At 38.0% G+C, this 19668-nt stretch overlaps 2 protein-coding genes across 3 annotated transcripts in view; one reads left to right on the top strand and one right to left on the bottom strand.

Moving 5' to 3' along the window:
• The window catches only part of drn (zinc finger AN1-type doctor no), a 36821-nt gene that overhangs the window by 11094 nt on the left and 6059 nt on the right, over positions 1–19668 (bottom strand). The gene's annotated exons all lie outside the window — the stretch shown is intronic.
• LOC105191395 (uncharacterized) lies at positions 7871–9413 on the top strand. The gene is made up of 2 exons (XM_019845165.2): positions 7871–8719; positions 8796–9413. Exons 1-2 carry the CDS (start codon positions 8571–8573, stop codon positions 9262–9264), a joined length of 618 nt encoding a protein of 205 aa, XP_019700724.1. The 5' UTR covers positions 7871–8570; the 3' UTR covers positions 9265–9413.

Raw genomic sequence — 19668 nt, 5'->3', positions numbered from 1 at the left:
GACCGATTGGAAATTCAGATCTCTAGAAAATTTTGAACCAAAGAATATCATCTGACCCCACTATGCACCGGAAGAAAGTGTCGCAATGGTCATTTTGAAACCCAGTGTACTTTTCGCTTCCTCCGCCGCGTTTTCCTTTTCTCGTCCCTTCGATTGTTCTTTTATTCTCTTAACGGTGCCACGGTGGTCGCTGCAATGTCACCGCGTCTCTCATTGATCCACGTAGAAAGAACATAATATAATAATATAAGAACCCATTACGTTATTCGGCGCATTTTGCGGGAAAACTCGTTGCGAATTCGATGACTCGAGCTCGAGAGAGTCGAGCGTCGAGTTGGCAATCAACGGCATGTGACAGACGTGTCTCGCAACGAGTTGCGAGATCTTGGACGTTAAAACGTGGAACGTGGAAAACTGGCAGATACCGCACGGGGTAGGAGGGTGAAGAACGCGGGAAAAAAATCTGTCATGGAGGAGGAGAGCGGAACGTATCGCGTTTCTCCAATGCTGCGTGTCGCGTTCGAGATATTCGACTGCAAGCGACGTCCATTCTGTTTATTCGTAATTATTGCCATAGACTCTGTATGTAAGCTAGACTGAGAACTTCCATTAGTTTTCATGTATAAAAGTGACCCTTATGTAAAACATAAAATCGTGCGCGCATGCGCATTGCAAGATCCCGTTAGTACTCTATATATTGAGTGAACATTGAATGTGACATTGCAAGAGCAAATAATAAATATTGAATAAATATTAACTGAATAAATATAATAATTGAATAAATATAACTTTTTCTGGGGTGGGGTGGGGTAAAAATGCCTGTACGATGCAGTTACATTCTTTTCGGAATCTTATAATGCGCATGCGCGAAATTTTAGTACATACTTTTAGGGGACACGGTAAAGCCCGGATCAGACTACGGATTGGGATTGAATATTGGATTGAAATTTAACCAATCACGACTAAGTTTACTATATTTGAGATTATTTTCTTTTTTTCAATTGGTCAAATTTTAATCCAATCTCAATCCCAATCCATAGTCAGATACGGACTGTAGAGACCAATTATCGGTTTAGTGTGTAATATAGAAATCTGTGGCTGCAAGTGCCATTCATTCTGTTTATTCGCAGTTATTGCGCAGCATGAGGCTTAGAGAGTACATGCGAGTAAACAGCCCGCTCGCCCGACCCGTCGAAGAGTAATTCCTTCAGGAAGGCCCCTCTACCCTCCGATCTCGGCTTAATCGGGCTTTAACCCCACTCGCGCTCTTTCGCTGACGCTTGGGCCAACAACGCGGACGTAAAATTTTGACAGCTGCGACGCGAGACGTCGCAGGTGACACCGTCGAGAGGACGGCCAATGTCGCGTGTGTGCGGCAGGCAAATTTGGTTTTTTTTCTTACCTTGGCAAGAGACCTTTGATCGTGACCCAGTCAGACCTTCGTAATTGTCACAATTCGACATTCGTCACAATTTTGATGACGGGAATTTTACAATTCGTTTAATCGTATTTACAGAGCAAATATATCTTATCGAATTAATCATATCGTATGATTGTTAATATCGGCGAGTTACATTTTCTTTAAAATGACGACTCAAATTGTATGATATAAATTTTTCATTGTATTGAACACACAAACGCACTAAAAAGATAACTCTCGGATTTTCACGCGTGGATTTTAACGACATATTGCTCTGAGCAAATTCTGATAATTTCCTTCGTATCTCTGCCTCGTTATCAGAGACTTCTATATTATACACTAGACCGATAACTTGTCTCTTTAATACGTCTCCTAAAAGTATGTATTAAAATTTCATTCGCATATGCATTACAAAGTCCCGAAAGGGATGTAACTGTGCACCGTATATTTTTCTGCAGAAAATGTTAATATTTATCTAATATTTAATATTTTCTCTTGCAATGTTACATTCAATGACACATTCAATATTCACATAAATATTAAATATTGGATAAATATTAACATTTTCTGGAATAAAAATGTCTGTACGATGCAGTTACATTCCTTTCGGGGCCTTGCAATGCGCATGTGTGCACGATTCTATGTTTTTTACATTACGTTTTACATTAAGGACGCTTTTATATATAAAAACCAATGGAAGTTATCAGTTTAGCTTATATATAGAAGTATGCGCTCGTTATCCTATTGGACATCGACGAATATAATTGTTGTCAAGGTTATATGTACATCTATTTATCTAGAAAGCCGGATACACTTTCACGGATTGTCACGCATGTAAAACAAGCGATGACGGGAAATTGATGACTTTTTTTAATGGCATTTATGGAACAGATATACTGTGATGAGGTAATTATTAAATTTACACCATACAATGACGTAATGTTTTGTTATATTGATGCAGCATAGCAATGCAGATAGCAAATTTACCAAAATTCACTAAGTTATTTCATTCTATACAATATATTGTGTGTTCTGGTAATTTCTTTAAATTCTACTAATTCTAGGTAAATTTTATTAATTTCATTCGTATGTCCATGTCGTCATTCTGTATGATAAATGTGAGTGCCATGTGAAATCCTCATAAGGGATGCAACTAATGTTGCATTTCCCAATTTCTTTTCGGCTTTTGTAAAATTTCCACAAAAGTTTCGATCTCAATTACTAGTTTCGGACAAAAATTTCAATTTAATCTTAGATTTGGTTTCGTCTCAAATTGAAAGAGTCTCACGAATGCGGAAACTGATCAAGTTGCAAAACGTCGGCCACAGTCGGCTGCAAACCCCGAAGATCCTTGCTCCTTCAGACGTTTTATGTGTCAGCCGCATTGTAATAGTTATCATTATTAATATCACTTAATTTAACTAAAATATTTCTAATCATAAGTTTCCAAAAGTATGTTTTAAAAAATATTTAAAGATTGTTATTTTAATCTATTTTTCTCTTTTTTATTACATCTGTTAGTATTGAAATAACAAAAAGTCGCTTTAAATGTTAAAACTACAATTTAACAAAGTATTGTTATAATTATATATTTTCATTATAAATTTCATTTCTTGACTTCTTTTTTAGAGGCAGAAACTCTCGCGTAAAGCTCCCACACAAGTTTCGGAAATCGAACAAAAAAAATATTTTGGGTTTCCGCCGAGGTAGAAAAAGGCAACTTCGGTCGAGGATATCCTCTGCACACCAACGAGAGTAAAGACCAGCAAATTTACATGCGTCTATCTACCTAGAAAGTTACAATTCGACGAAGGAAAGACTGTAACAAAAGTGACATACACAGTCAGCGCGTAATTGCCCATGCTAGGTCGGGACTTCGTATTAAAATGAATCGCTAACCACGGAGCGTCTTTTGAATCATGCCAGCAATGATGACGCAGTCGCGTTTCCCGATTACTTATCCGCGCGGGTTTTGTCCTCGAAACAACGTCCGCGATCCGAAATAGCCATATAAACAGGGTGCCCCATTTTAAAAAACGCACCTCGATAATTCTTCAACGAAGCATTTTCAGCAAAAATGTTTCGGACAAAAGTTGTATGATTTCAAGGGGGACATAAAACAACTATACTATTTTGTTTACAAATGTCACCACTTTCGAAATATTCACTGATCATTACTTTTCTTAAATGGAAACCCCAATTTTTTATTACACCGTCTCTTTCTACCAATTAATTTAAACAACTTTTGACTGAAACTGAAAATTCTTTTGTCTAATAATTTTCAGTTAATTCGCAAAATACTTAACAAAAAACATTCAGTTATAGTGTTTCGGAAAGCCCTCGAAATAAACTATAACAATATGTAATGAAAAATAGGTGGTTCCATTTAAGAAATTTAAGATGACCTTGACAATGCTGTTCAAGGTCATACTGATATTGCTATGTAATGCATTACTTGAAACTCTACAACTTTTGTCTGAAACATTTTTTCATAAAAATTATATTTTTCGATATATTTCGGGGTCCCGGTATTTTTTCCTCACCTCGTACATATAAATTTAAGGAAGAATTAATTTATAGTATAAAGAATTTAATTTAAAGAAAAATATTTTTATAACGTACATTTATATATATATATACACACGCACACACACACACACACACACACACACACACGTTATAAAAATATTTTTCCCCTTAAATTAACCACGGGATCGAGGCGCAGAACTCGCATTCTTCGAATGCTCCCACGTGTTCTGAAGATTAAGTGCATACCTAGGTCCAATCTCGCAGGATAATGAGCAACTCTTCGATAATTTGTGACGAATTATTGTTCGGGTCGTGTCGCGACGTGATTCGCCCTTTTGTGGCGGTGAATCGCGCAAGCGGCACGCGCCAATTTACCACAGAGGGGGGGGGATTATCATACACGCGCAGGAACGGTCAGAGGCACGGTAAAGTTCGTGTTCCGTGATACACCATGACTCGGAAATTCTCCTTGACATCTTTAATTCGCTCCGGTCATGTTAGAATGTCTCACTTCCTGATTACATAACTTTTTACCACCTCGGAATTCAATAACGATGTTTTCCTTTTTCTTTTCCCTTCCTTCCTTCTATCTCCCTATCTCTCCCTTTTTCGCAAATTCTCACACATTTCTTGGGCGCATGATCGTGTTAAAGGTGCAACGCGTGCGCGACCTTAACGTCGATTTTAATAAATTAGAATAAAAAGAGGATGACGTCAAGCGACGGAGAACGAGGGAGAAAAAGCGCGTATCGATCGAAAGTCGCTTAACGAAACAAGTGTGATCCTTCGCTCTCGGAGAAGATGTGGGAGAGCGAACTAGTCGGCGACGATATGACGATTATCGTTAATTTCCAAGAAACCCGTGCACCGATCGTCCTGCTTTTATTTCGACAGGACTGACGCCCACGTCAGTAACGCGGTAATCAATTTTTCGTTCGTCCGTGTGGCGCCTCTTCTTCTAAAGATAAAAAGTAGCGAGAAAGCGAATCACAGGTTGCTTCAACGGAATTTCATCAGGTCATATCTCTCTCACAAAAGAGAGAATGAAAAAGAGAGAAAGAGAGAGAGAGAGAGAGAGAGAGAAATTTTCAATATTAAATATTAAAAAGTGAGAAGATCTGAAAAAAGTGAGAGCCCACTCACTCTCCTCTCTGTGCGGAGCAAAAAGAAAAGAAATCAATCTGAAATTTATCAGTGAGCCAAGCGCGTCGGCTGAGTTTAGACTGGCGGCTGTACACTCGCAGATGCACAAGGCCGCAAAAAATCTTCTCCAAGTGGTCATTTAATTAATCGCCGGATTAGCGAGTACAGTTCGACGATATATATATATATATATATATATATATTATATACAAAGTGTCCGAGATCTTTCGGAAACGAAAAATTATGGAAATTAAACACGAATTAAACTGAGAAGAAAGGTCAAGTGCCATTTTGCAAAAATCACAATAGTTATTAAGTTATCGCAATAGTTATTAATCGCAATAATTATTAATAATTGAGAATAATCACATCTAGAAGCTTTTTTAATCGATATAGTCAAGGCGCTATTGTAACAACAAATTCTTGAGATACGATAAAAAATTTTAGTAACACTTTTCCTTCCGACAAATAGTTAGCGATATATTGTAAGTTAAATATTGAAGAAGTTAGTTTTCCTCAAATATCTTAAAAAATATTAGGTAAGTAAAAAAATGTTTCAGACAAAAGTTGTTCAAATTAACTAGTAGAAAAAGATGATATAATAAAAAAAACTAGGGTTTCCATTTTTAAAAAAGTAATAATTAGGGAATATCTCGAAAATGGTGCCATCTGTAAACAAATTGATATAGTTGTTTTATATCTCCCTTGAAATTATGCAACTTTTGCCTGAAATATTTTCCCGTGTCGTCCATATTTTTCGAAATATTTATCTAGAGCATTTAAAATGGGACACCCTGTGTATTTATATATATATATATATATATATCATATATATACAGTGGGATTCAAAAGTAAGTCAACATTGAAACAGTAACATTGAAGAATCAATTTGTCCGCCACACAATTATCTGAAAGATTTTTTATCAATAGAACTGTCTGCGGCTTAATACAGATAGCCAATAGTATAAAAGAAAAGTGTACATAGTAGTTATAAAACAAACACATAGGTCTGTTTCTACGAAAAAAAGCCGGATAGTATTTGAAATTAATATTTTCAAAAATAAGTGGTTACTATTATTTCGTTCTTATTTTTGTGTTAAAATTATTGTAAAGGTAAGAATGTCTAAGTAAATATATTTTATTTAACGACATCTTTCTAACCTAATAATTTCTTGCATAATATAACCTAATAGTTATAAAGAAATGCCGAAAAGAACGGAAATTCCTGAAGTTACTCGAATTAATATTGTAGCCGACCACAAGGCTGGAAAATCCATTCGAGCTATTGCCAGAGATCGCAATCTTTCATTTAAAGAGGTTCGTAAAATCCTTAAAAAGATGGAAATCTATGGTATTGTAAAAAATCTTCATAGATCGGGACGAAAGAAACAATAGTTCGTGAAGATCGTGCTATCAAACTTCAAGCAACTGCCAATCCTAAAGTCTCTGCCCAGATCATTAAAGAATCAACAGAAATTAAGGCATCAATTTCAACAATCCGCCGTCGCCTTCGTGAAGCTGGATTAAAAGCCTATGTCGCTCGCCGTGTCCCTTTTATCTCAAAAGTGAACATGATAAAACGAATCGCTTTTGCAAAACAGCGTATAAATAAACCGAATGAATGCTGGGCTCATATTATTTAGAGCAACGAATCCAAATTTGAACTGTGTAGATCCAAAAGAAGGCAGATAGTATGGAGACGCAAAAATACAGCTTATAATGCAAATCATACTGTTGGAACTGTAAAACACTCTCAATATGTTATGTTATGGGGTTGTTTCTCTCGTACAGGACTTGGTAATTTAAAAGAGATCAGTGGCAGAATGGACGGATCTTATTATCGCAATATCCTTCAAAATAATCTACGAACCTCCGCTCGAAATATAGGTCTCGGGAAAGATTTTACGTTTCAACATAACAATGACCCTAAGCATACTTCGTCCATTGTCAAAAGATGTTTAGAAGAGAATGATATTAATGTCCTCGAATAGCTCCCTCAAAGTCCAGATCTAAATCCCATAGAGCACTTATGGGATGAATTAGATCGTAGAGTGCCAAAATTGAAACGAAATCTTAAAGAATATAGAGCTGCGCTATTTGAACAGTGAGTTAAAATCGAATCTAATGTTTTAATAACATTAGTTGATTTCATGCCACAGCGTCTAGAAGCCGTATTCAAAACAAAGGGAGGTCCAATACGTTATTAATTATATTACAAATAATTTAAAAAAAATTAATTTCTTCTGACTACTTACTAAAAAGTGCAAAAAAATCAAATTTCGGCCGTTTTTGTAGAAATATTTGTTTATAAAAAAATCTAACCTGCAAAAAAAATACTAAAAAAAATATGCTTTTGTACATCAGAAAAATATTTGGCGAAAATTTTAGTCCTCTACATTCAATACTCTCCGAGGAATCGATTTTTCCCTTAAAAAAGAAAAAAAAAAACCCAGCATTTTTTCAACTTTGTTTTGTTATAAATAATCACAAATGAATAATTAGGTACAAAAACCTATTGAAGTATATTGAACAACTATTCAGTTATCTGGAAAACTCAAATCCCCGATTAGTTCTTCAAAATTATGTGATTTACAACGCAAAATTGAATCAAGAAAAGGTGGGAAGTATACTTCCCACTAACCCTGAAAGGGTTAAAAGAGCCTCTAGATATAGTCATTTTCAATCACAAATAATTTAGTAACTATTGTGATTTTTGCAAAATGGTACATGACTTTTCTTCTCAGTTTGCTCCGATTAATCTTCACAACTTCTCATTTCCAAAAGATCTCGGACACCCTGTATGCATGCGTGTGTATGGCGCGCAGTCAATTCACATCCGCGTACACACCTTCGCGTACACACGCGTGAACGCGACCACCGCCGTCGCTCGCCGTCATCGTCGTCAGGATTAGCGCGCGGCTATATCGGGTGTAGCGAATAAAGGCGCGGATAGCTCGCGCCACCACCACGTCAGATTCGTGGAGCTTTGTTTACTCCGCAGAGTAAACGACCTCTTCTACAATGGCCGCTGAGGTTGTACGGTGTTGTGCGGCGACCTTCGCAAAGTCGTACGGTCAGGCCCGCGCGCACCTCACACTCGTCGCACACTCATGTGCACACATACACACAAGGATGCCGCTTTATCCCCGAGAATATACGTCGGGATTTCGGAAGAGAGGCACTCGGCCGTAAGTCACAGCCTTGAGGATACTTCGGCCTTCTTCGCGCCACGACGGTGAACGAATCGAGAGGAAACGAAGAATTCAGCGAAACTCCCGAGCGGCATCTGATGACGCGGCGTGTATTCATTTCCTTTCGCGTTCGACTCGGAATACCGCGGAAAACGTCGCTGCCAGAAGGTCCGCGAACAAGCGGAAGGAGCGAGACAAAGACCGCCGACCGTCTCGGGAAAAAAATGGTCGCATCGGCCGACGAGCTTTCTTTCGAGAAGTGCATGTGGAGGGGGAACCTTCCATGAATGATTCGCGTGAAAAACAAGACGTCGGAGAGGCGGCGCACGTCGTTAGATTTGTTTACTCCGCTCCCGTTAGGCGTTAAGCGGGGTACGACTATCGAGAGCACAAAGGACAACAGGAAGAGAACGGAGACGGCCGAACGGGAAAGGAGGTAAGAAGGTTAACAGGCGCGATAAGAAGCCGGGCTCGGAAATAGAACGGAGCCGAAATTAATCGCATTATCGTAGGGCAACGACGGCAAAACGGCGACAGAGATTGGCAGGAGGTGGGAGAATTATGCGGAGAATTTGCGCGCTTTCGGAGTGCCGCGCGCCACCCCGAGAGAACCACCGGGGAGTTGTGTATATTCCTTGTCCTGTATATGCACCAAGACGCACTAAATTTAGAGCAGGTAACACAGCTACGAGACCAAAAGTGTGCTGCTTGAGTTCGTATTTAGACGCTAATAATGTCGCGGTATATCGCTCTCGAGCCATCGCGGCCCGCCGCGATCATCCTCGGTTTCTTTTTCCTTCTTTCCTACGCACCGGCGGAACAAAATATCTGAAGAATACGAAATATTTGCTCGGTGCGAGTGCTAACGACATATTTATACTTGTGTTGACATACACGTCCTTGCACCGAGCAAAATTTCCAAGAAGTCACATCTTAAAAACTATATATTTTCTTGAAACCACAACTCTCCCCTTCTCATAAAGAAATACATTACATTAAAACAACATTGTTGCTTCTCTCTCTTACGTAATGAATTTGGAAATTTAATAAGAATTCGGACTTAAACAAATATGTTACCAGCGCCCGCTGAGTAACCCTTAGCGGAGTCTAACCTTAGAAATTTAATATAATACCCAAGAAAAAGTAATTTCATGACAAGCAAAATCATCTAAATTTTAGAGGATTTTATTCTCATATATGGCCTCAAGAGGATTCCTCTAAGATTAAGAGAAAAATATTATAAACACATTATTCTTAAAGTTAGAGGGATTATATGTTATATATGTATATATAATGCAAATCTTATTAATTTTAATATAAATTTCCTCTTATACGCAGATTATTTAATCTTTTCTTTAAGAGGATTATTATTTATTCTTACTATACTTTATTCTTACTGGTTATACTAGTTAATTTGAAAAAATTATTATAATATATACCGAAATTTAGATGAAAAGTAATATATATATATAAAGGGTGTCCCAAAATTCACGCAAGATTTAAATTTTGCGCCATTTGTGCGGTAGTGTTGCCAACGAAAAAAAAAGACAGCGTGACAATAAACTGTATTTGACCAAATATAGATAAATTATCTTCGTTATATGTTACAGCAACACACATACTTTCCTAATCCTTTCGTGCCTGACTTTTTTCTAGAAATAATTTGCATCTATATCTATAAATAATTGACGTTTTACTAGAGGTTTTTAGGGTCGCTGATTATGAATCTGTAGTCAAAATTTCAAAATTCAAAATAGCGAATTCAATATGGCGAACCAAAATGTAAAATTTTCTTGGATTTGAATAAAATTCATATTCCAGAGATTTTTGGAGTCGCTGATTATGAATCTGTAGTCAAAATTTCAAAATTAAAAATGACGAATTCAATATGCACAGCGTATAAAGTTCCACTCTGTCCCATTCTGTGCTTCAAAAAATTCCGCGAAATGTGAATAAAACTTAGTCGACCTTTTTTATTTACATTTTGTCAGCTATATTAGATATGATTATATTGAATTTGAAAATTTTTACTTTAGATTCGTTACCAGTGACTCAAAAAACCCCTGAAAAATATGTTACAAATCCAGAAAAATTTCATATTTTGGTCCGCCATATTGAGTCCACTATTTTGAAATTAAATAGCAATTTTGTTTCATATAGTCCTTACGTTGACCTTCAAAATGAGTCCAGGAAGAACTTGCTATCTTAATTTTTGTGGAATATATATATGTATTTTTCACTTTTACCCTATTTTACAAGTATTTAACGAGATATGTAGATTGGAGGATGAAACAAGGGTGTTGATTTTTGTGTGAAGAGTTCTATCTTTCTTCTTTAAAATCAGCTCAAGAAGAAGTCGCTATCTTTATTTTTGTGGAAGATATGAATTTTTGAAGTTCTGGGACATACATGTACATGTCCCACTAGGCACGAAAGGTTAAAAAACGTTCTAAATATTCTGACCCATGAGCGTATAGTTATTTTTTTATGTCTAGAGGTAGAACATGACTGAGCAAAAGAAGCCGACATTCAAATCAACATATGCCTCTTCATAAGAAAATTAATTGATACAAGAGAAAATCCTCTTAATAAATAAGAGGAAAACAATTAGAATAATATCTAATAAATTTTAGATGAATGGTTTATTTTAATCGCTTTATCGAAAGAGGAATCCTTTTTCTGTAGAGGCTTCGCTTAGAATATGAGACTGGAAAAAATCACTTTACAAATATAATACTTCTTTTTGAGTGTTAAGAACTTAGATTTTTAAGTAAATACGTTATCAATATCTAACATAAAGATAAATAATTTTTTATTTCTTAAATATTTCTTTTCCAAGTGTATCTCCTCCAATATTCTGATTCTTATCTGTCAAATACATCAAGGTAATCGTACCTCCGATATTTTTGTGTATCCCTTTTATTTTTCAAGTTTTATCTTTTTATATATGTTCCATATTATAGATACTGAGTTTGTACTTTTGAATACTTGCATGTTTTACTGCATGCCGTGCGCATCGAGTTAGGACTGTTAGTTCAATACGTAATTAGTACGACGCTTAGAACGCTTAGGAAAGTTTCCTCTTAGAGTGCCAAACAAATCTTCTCTTTCTCTCTCTCTCTCTCTCTCTCTCTCTCCCCCTCTCCCTCTTATCGATGTTTCTTCTTAACCCGATCTTAATGTACCGTTGGTAAAACCGGGAAATCATCGGGGCGGAGGAATTATAAGGCGCATGAGAATGTAATTTGCACCGATCGCGAGAATTTAAAAATAGACCCTACCCACAGAGTCGTAAACAACAAACTCGCGAGTCCAGACGATGAAAGACGGAGAGGAGAAACGCGCACATCGGACACGTGTCTCATGGCGCACACGCGCACGCTGCCAACTTTAGCATTAGGCCTCTTGTTCGTTTTGCTCGCGTCTGCCGAACTTTGTTTCTTCCTTCTTTGTTTCTGCGAGGAGAGAGAACGAGCGTTACATATATTCGTTCGGTTTTACGTGCGAGAGCGTGACGCGCGCGCGCACGCATGTGTGTAGGTGTAAACGACCACGACGACGACGACGACGACAACGACGACGACGACGACGACGACAACGACGGGACAGACCGATTAATCGATCAACACACAACCAAGTCCCGAAAAGTTGCCGAGTTTTTCGCGACGAGCACACGGAGAGTGGGAGGGGAAACGCGAAGAGAGAGGGAGGGAGAAAGACGGGAATGTACGAGCAGGATTTTTGGCGACTTTGACCCTAATCTAATCCGCGACCTGACCGTGAACCAAATTTCGCGCGGTGAATAGCCAGCGAGAAAACGCGAGAGGCGAGTCGTCGATTGACTCGGGAAACGCGCGGCGGTTTCTCGTCCGCTATTACGCGGATCGCTATTGTTGTTTGCACGATTGTTTACGTGCAATCACGTACGAAAATGCATTTTGCGAGCGGTAAACATTCTCCCGCGTTGAATTATACGGACGCAAACTTGCGGCGCATTTAATCAGCGGAATCGTCGGCTCGATCGACGAAAACAGGTTTTATCGTAATTGACATATTTTCGCGTGATAGACTAGTGCTCGTTCGTTCTCTCTCCCTCTCTCTCTCCCCCCCCTCTTTCTCTCTCTTTCTTGCTCCGTCGTATCGCCTAGTGTGCCGTTGCGAATCGTGCAGGAAACGAAGGCGACGCATTTGCCTTTTAAAAGCGTCAACTTCCCGACACGTAAAATGAGTTTCCCCAACTAATTTCTTTGTCGCGCGAGCCGAGGCGAGCACGGATCCAGGATTCGTCTATCAAAGTCAAAATGACGTTTTGCTTTGGTGTAACGGACACGAGAGCGCGATCGCGGATATAGACGCGCGCCCGGTGAGGTATCGACATTTTATTCACATCGGGCTTCTCTGCTTAAAACGGATATTTTTGCGCATATCGATATCGCTGCCGCGGCGCAGACGTGAAAGATATCTCCCTCACGTTCTCGCGATAAACGCTTCAAGTTCAATACGCGAGCGCAGTTCACAATGGCACGGCGTAACGGAACAACAATACGGTCAGTGGCGGAAAGATTGCAAAATTGTTTTCCCTAACGAGCCTTGCGGCACGTCCCATGTGTACAGAACGTCTCATAACTCGCGACCTTATTTTTATTGACTGTTCCCGGAGCAATTTGCAGATAATGACATTTTTCCTTGATACAACTATCAAGGTACATCGTTACTTTCCACTTCTCATTATAAAATACCTTACGTAGTTAGGGTCCATGTCGAAATTCTGTTAACCCTTTCACTGTTAGTGGGAAGTATACTTCCCACCTTTTCTTGATTCAATTTTGCGTTGTAAATCACATAATTTTGAAAAACTAATCGGGGATTTGAGTTTTCCAGATAACTGAATAGTTGTTCAACATACCCCAATAGGTTTTTATACCCAATTATTCATTTGTGATTATTTATAACAAATCAAAGTTGAGAAAAATGCTTTTCTTAGGAATTCCTCGGAGAATATTGAATGTAGAGGTTTGAAATTTTCACCAAATATTTTTCTGATATACAGAAACATATTTTTTTTCAATATTTTTTTGCAGGTTAGATTTTTTTTTATGAACAAATATTTCTACCAAAACAGCCGAAATTTGACTTTTTTACACTTTTTAGTTCTCTTTTCCTAGTTTTCTCATTCTGTATCTCTATCTCTTATCCATACTATATATCCATACTCGTATCAATATTATTTTACTAAAAAATGAATGTTTAATCTCTAATAAGCATAAATATGCAGTATTGAACATTTTCCCACATAAATTCTACCATTTTGAATTCTGCAAATCTGACTTCAGATTCGTAATTAGCGACCTGAAAAACCCATACACCATCAATAATAATTGGAATTTTCATTAATTTTGTACATCATGATCGCCATATTGAGTCCGCCATTTTGAATTTTGCAAATCTGATTTTAGATTCGTCATCAGCGACCCAAAAAACGTAGGATCACCAAATATTTTAATAATTTTCTCAAGGGAAGTTAATTCAGCAGTGAAAGGGTTAAAGTAGTTTATCTGAAACCGAGCGTAATTTTGTCGTTCGTATGAAACCTTTTACTCTTGAAGTTTACAAACATTCCCACTTGTATCTCGGAAAATATTGATGCCCCATTTTCGCAGAGGGAAAATAAGAACTGAATTGTTCAGGGAAATTAAGGTGTCAATTTCTGTTCTATATAGGGTATCCCACTTTAAATGAATCAGGCAAAAATCGCGAAAAATATAAAAGATACTAAGAGACGTTTCAGACAAAAGTTGTATGGTTTCAAATTTTACTCTGGTTTCAAGAATATATTGTCAAGAATGTATTGTAAGAATATATTGTTACAATAGCGCCGACTTTTGTTAATTTGATAATTTTGAAATTTTTAAAAGTCGATAAATTAACAAAAGCTAGAGCATTATTGTAACAATATATTCTTCAGACTAAATAGAGTAGGAAAGTCTAGTACTATTTTTTCTTTCTATAAATCTATAAATAATTAGCGAGATATCGTAAGTTAAATGTTGAAAAAGTTACCAAGAGTTTTCTCGGCTCATATAAAATGGGACACCCTGTATATCTAATAGAATTTATCTTTCAATAATCTGAAGATAAATTTTTTACTGGATTCCGGATGCGTTCTAAAAATTTATCGTAATAAAAAAGCATTGCAATCTTTCTCTCATTTACTATTTAAACCTTCCCCTAACAAGTCAAATCCCATACTTCTACTTCTTACACTTTGGACATTAAATCAATTAAATATATTAGATATTTATGATACACAGGGTGTATAAAAAGTATCGCGACAGCCAAATATCTCGAAAACTAAGCATTTTAGAAAAAAAATGTTCAGACAAAAGTTGTTGAAATTAATTGGTAGAAAAAGATGATATAATAAAAAACTGGGATTTCTGTTTAAGGTAAGTAACGATCAGTGAATATCTCAAAAGTGGCGCCAGTACCAGTACTTTTTATACACCCTGCATAATCAAATAGAGTAAATGTTTTTAGTGGGAACTAATTCTCTTCAGATATAATCGTTGCAACAAACCGAGATAATTATTTCACTGATACGAAGAGACAGCGTATTTGTGTGTTCACGAGAAAAACAAGTGCGTTAGTGTAACTAAATGTTCCGATGGCTAAGACGAGCAGGGGCCAGACAGAAAACTCAGTTGCAGGAACAGAAGGATTCCCGAAGAAATTCAGTCAATCGTTCTGTTATCTCGATCGAGTTTTAAAGCAGCTGACTATTCGGACTCGCGGATGTTCTCGCTCGTGCTAACGAAGATATCAGAGATCACGCGAGCTGAGATCTTTTCTGCGTCTGACGCAATCTCTCGTATAGAGTTACCATTGCGTGCGACTACGAGACACGAAAAATGTTACAACAATAGCATCTGACAAAAATAGCTCGCTGCTAATTAACAATCTAACCGCAATCTGACATCGCGATCCGTGAGAATTCAATATCGACGCATGAGAGAAAAGACTCGGTCGTAAAGCTGGTCTTCTGTTATCAGACGATCAGACGAAAACACGGTTACACGACAGAAAGAGTTCTGCGGGTTCTGAAGTTTCTATTCAGTCTATTGTTCTCGTTTATCGCAATCGGCTCTTAACACAGCCGAATGTCCGAACGGATGTTTTCGCTCGCGATAACGGAGATATTGTTTTTCGTCCGGCCTCCATTCGTACGAACCGAGATCTTTTTTATTTCCGCCTAAAGGTGTAATCGATGAATATAATTATGTTATGTAATTACGTATGTATGAATAATTAGCGTCTTAACCAGTGACTGCGTAACCCCTCACGGTGAAAATAAATTAATAATATAAGTGTACGGAAAATAAAATAAATATTAATCTAGGCGCACGGAGTAAATTTGGTCGAGAAGCTTCAACATTTGGGGTTTTAATTGTGTTATACTTTTTCTAACCCGTGAAACGATTTTAATTGATACTTTCTCAGAAGAATGACAAAGTGCCGTTTAACACGACATGGCGGTTTAGTTTTGAACAAATGCACATACGTGGCAAATCTGATTTGACGTCTGATATTAACCTGTCGGCTTTCAAGGCGCCGACGATTAACTGTTCAAACAGTCGCCGTCAGCAATACACGTGCAATTATGACACTCCAACATTAACCACTAGGATGAGTGAGAATTTACCCGATGATATTTTTTACCTATTGCCATTAGATAGCAGCACATTACACAGCGGTGTCCCGCTAGGATTTATAATGTTCATAAATATCTTAGGCCATTTATACTCAAATAAAAGTATATTTTTTAGTGTAAAAAATATTATTTTTCCTTTAAAAAGCTGTACATGGCTTAAAACTGTTCTGTACATTGCTACAAATTTTTATCAAATATTTATGGTTCATGTTATGGTTCATATTATGGTTCATGTACGCTAAAAAATAATTGTAGGTGAAAATTCATCCGTCCTAATAATATCCTAATAATAGAAGGTAATAAAAACATCCTGGCGTTCAAGGGTAAAGTACGGCTTCCATCTTTACGCGAAACTCGTTACATTTGATGACACGTAAAATTTCGAGTAAGAACACATGTTTCATACAGATATAGGCTCCGTATTAACTGATTTATTAAGGAAAATGTACGAGAGTTACATATTGGGACACTCTCACTAATTGAGAGATTCGTCTTATCTTCTACAAATTCGCAATGTGTAACGAAACGGAAGCTGCTCAGAAAAGGGGGAGGAAGAGGAGCGGAGAGGGTTAGTGGAAAGGAGGAAAAGAGAGCGAGAGCGAGCGAGCGAGAGAGAGCGAAAGCGAGAGAGAGAGGGAGAGGGGGGAGAGAAAGAGAGAGAGCGAGAGTGAGAAAGAAGGACTCGCCGACTCGAGACGCACTCTTCTCTCGGTTATATGTAAGCCACGACGACGACATGCGCGTGTCGCAGAGTCCTCGTGCGTGTCATTCGTGGATCACGCGTACGCGGAAACGCGACAGTACGAAATATATCGCGTGCACGTGTGCCTGCGCATCCACTCCGCGACGCGACGCGGCGTTCCACATTTTTCGCGCACTCACGCCGGGAGATCGGAAGGAGAGAGAGAGAGAGAGAGAGAAAAAACGAGAAAGAGGGAGAGAGAGAGAGAAAAGAGAGAGATGATTCATATTCATTTCGCGGCTCGACGCGACCGTCACATACAGCGCGTTCCGAAAACGGGCGAAAGGAATTTCAAAGCCGACGTGGCATTTGAAATTCAAAATTCGGCATTTGAATTTGAGCCCTCCGCACAGCGCTCCGTGGGAAGAACCGCCGTGCGAATTCGCAATCAGTGCTCTCAAATCTGTAATCTCTTTTTGGATCTCGTTACCGGTTAATTACTCGCACCGTCTCTGCGACAATCAGCCTAGAGAACCCTAGAGCGACCATCTTCTTCCTTTCCTCCCGATGAGCCTCCGTCTCTTTTTCTTCGAGCGACTATTTCTCCGCACACATGTCTCCCCTTCCCGTTTTCTCTGTCTCTCTCTCTGTCTACCTGCCTCTCTGCCGAGCCATTCTTGAACAGACGCGTCGAAGCTTGCACGGACAGCCTCGTCGCAGATTTCACATATACACACGGACGCGGAGAGCACATTGTCCCAGAGAGAGAGAGAGAGAGAGAGAGAGAGAGAGAGAGAGAGAGATAGAGAGAAAGAGAGAGAGAGACGAATCCCTTCGTGCACACAACGCGAGCGACACGCATGTCGCGTGTGTGTAAGTGCCGCGCTGTGTAAAAGCCGTATTACACGCATATAATGAGATATGGAGATATGGAATAAAAGATTGGGAAGTAACTCGTTACTTGTAACGAAGTTACAGTTGCACTTATTTTCTTTTTTTTTGTTTTGGTAACTATAACTTCGTTCCGTTTTTTCCATCTGTAACTGTAACTTAATTTAACTACATTTGTTCGATGACTAGTAACTAATTTAATAGTTTATTTTATATATTTAATTTATAATTTAATAGTTTATAATTTAATTTATAAACTAATAGTTTACTTTATATATTTCAAACTTAAGTCAAACTGTCTGGCAGACTAGCACGATAAGGCCGATTTATAGGCACGGACCGTCGCGTACCGGCACCGACACAACAAAATTTAAAAACGCGCGTTTTAACCTTTTGAGGCATAGTGGTAAGTATACTTACCACCTATTTATTCTCACATTTTCATTAAATATTTCGCATTTGAGGGATTTTTGTTGGGTTTTTTGCGTTTTTTAGCTTCTTACATGATATAGGAACAAACATGAAAGGTTGAAAAGTATTTTGCATAAGTTGTCCATTTATTATAAATAAATAAAGTGTGAAAAATACACATTTTTACAGAAAAAAATAATTTTCCACGAACTATGAGTAAATTTTCTGCTCAAAATCAAGATTTGGATGTTTTTGGGTCGCTGATTACGAATCTGAGGTCCAAATTCCAAAATTAATTTTCCAAGATGGCGGATTCAAGATGGCGAATGATAGAATTTTTATTAAATTAGCTAAAATTGTACTCTGGTTAGTTTTGAGGTCACTGATTACGAATCTGAGGTCCACATTCTAAAATTCACTTCCCAAGATGGCGGATTTCAGATTACCACGATTTTTCATATTTGTAGCCGCCATTTTGAATTTTGAAAATCTGATAACGGATTCGTAATCAGCGACTCCAAAAATCCTACAATATCATTGTTATCGAAATTATCGCGATTTCTCATTTTTGCGTCCGCTATCATGAATTTCGAAAATCTGATAACGGATTCGTCATCAGCGACCCCAGAAACCCCCCAAAGGGTTAATGAAACTATTCACACTAACCGACACCGATCTGCACGTTTCGTCAACGGGACGCACCGGCATCGACCGACATTCTCGCAAACAATATTTTGGCAGTGCTTGTCGGTACATGTCGATGCTGGCACGCCAGTCTGAATCAGTAAGCGGTAGAAAACGGACGCAGCAGAGGATGGAGCAAGAAAAATTAATTGACAATGTTAATATTCTGTCGATGAAATTACCTCACGGAACGATTTTGTTTTTGTAGTACAGGTTCAATTAATTTTGACAAATCATAAAATTTACATTACGGCATTCTAAAATACTGATAAAACTTGTCATATTTTAGTAAGTCTTTGAACAATGTTCAATGTTTTCCTGCAAATTCTCTCTTTTTTAACATTGGATGTACCCATTTTCGATTTCTTTTTCTTTTATTTTTTCCAGTTCGGCTTCCTCTTCGTCTAAAAGGAAGGATGTAAGAGTCAATTTATCGTCGCTGGATGATCCATCCATTGACTGCAACGTCAACTGACGGACAGTTACCGGAACAGTCTGAACATATTAATTTGTCGTGTCGATATGCCGGTACGCGACGGTCCGTACCGTATAGTGTGAATCGACCTTAACGCGACGTGCGATGCTTGATATCCAATAAGCATATAGTTATTCTGATTGCATTTGGAAAACGTGCTACTGCGTCATCTATCTTTATCGTTCATTAGACGTAAAACAAGGATAAAATGACGCAATAGCGCTGATAGTCTCCTCTCTGAACGCAACCTGTATTTTTTTCAAAAAAATTGTACGCCTATTGAACATTTCTGTCGCGCGTCGCCAGTCCTTATTTGTTAACATAACCTGCGTTCGGTGCATAAAGTGCGCTGCGTGGTTTCAATTATACAAAAAATTCAAGCAATGGATAAAACATCTCAATTTTCGAAGAAGGATTGTAAAATGTCACGGCCAGCATATGCAGGAATATTCGAGTTACGAGCAAAAATTTGGAAATGAGAATAACTGGACATTTCTCTGCAAAAATGCGCTGGCAAAAAAATTATTCATGCAA

Source organism: Harpegnathos saltator, unplaced genomic scaffold (assembly GCF_003227715.2).
Source record: "Harpegnathos saltator strain DR-91 unplaced genomic scaffold, Hsal_v8.6 scaffold846, whole genome shotgun sequence".
Lineage (NCBI taxonomy): Eukaryota > Metazoa > Arthropoda > Insecta > Hymenoptera > Formicidae > Harpegnathos > Harpegnathos saltator.
Note: the sequence above shows the minus strand (reverse complement) of the source record. Positions and strands in the feature narration are given on the sequence as shown.

What these genes read in the sequence shown, in the direction of transcription:
- LOC105191395 (XM_019845165.2), top strand. Translation starts at nt 8,571, where the DNA reads ATGATTCGCGTGAAAAACAAGACGTCGGAGAGGCGGCGCACGTCGTTA. An exon ending in ACGGCCGAACGGGAAAGGAG is followed by an intron (nt 8,720 to 8,795) that starts GTAAGAAGGTTA and finishes GCATTATCGTAG; the next exon opens with GGCAACGACGGCAAAACGGC.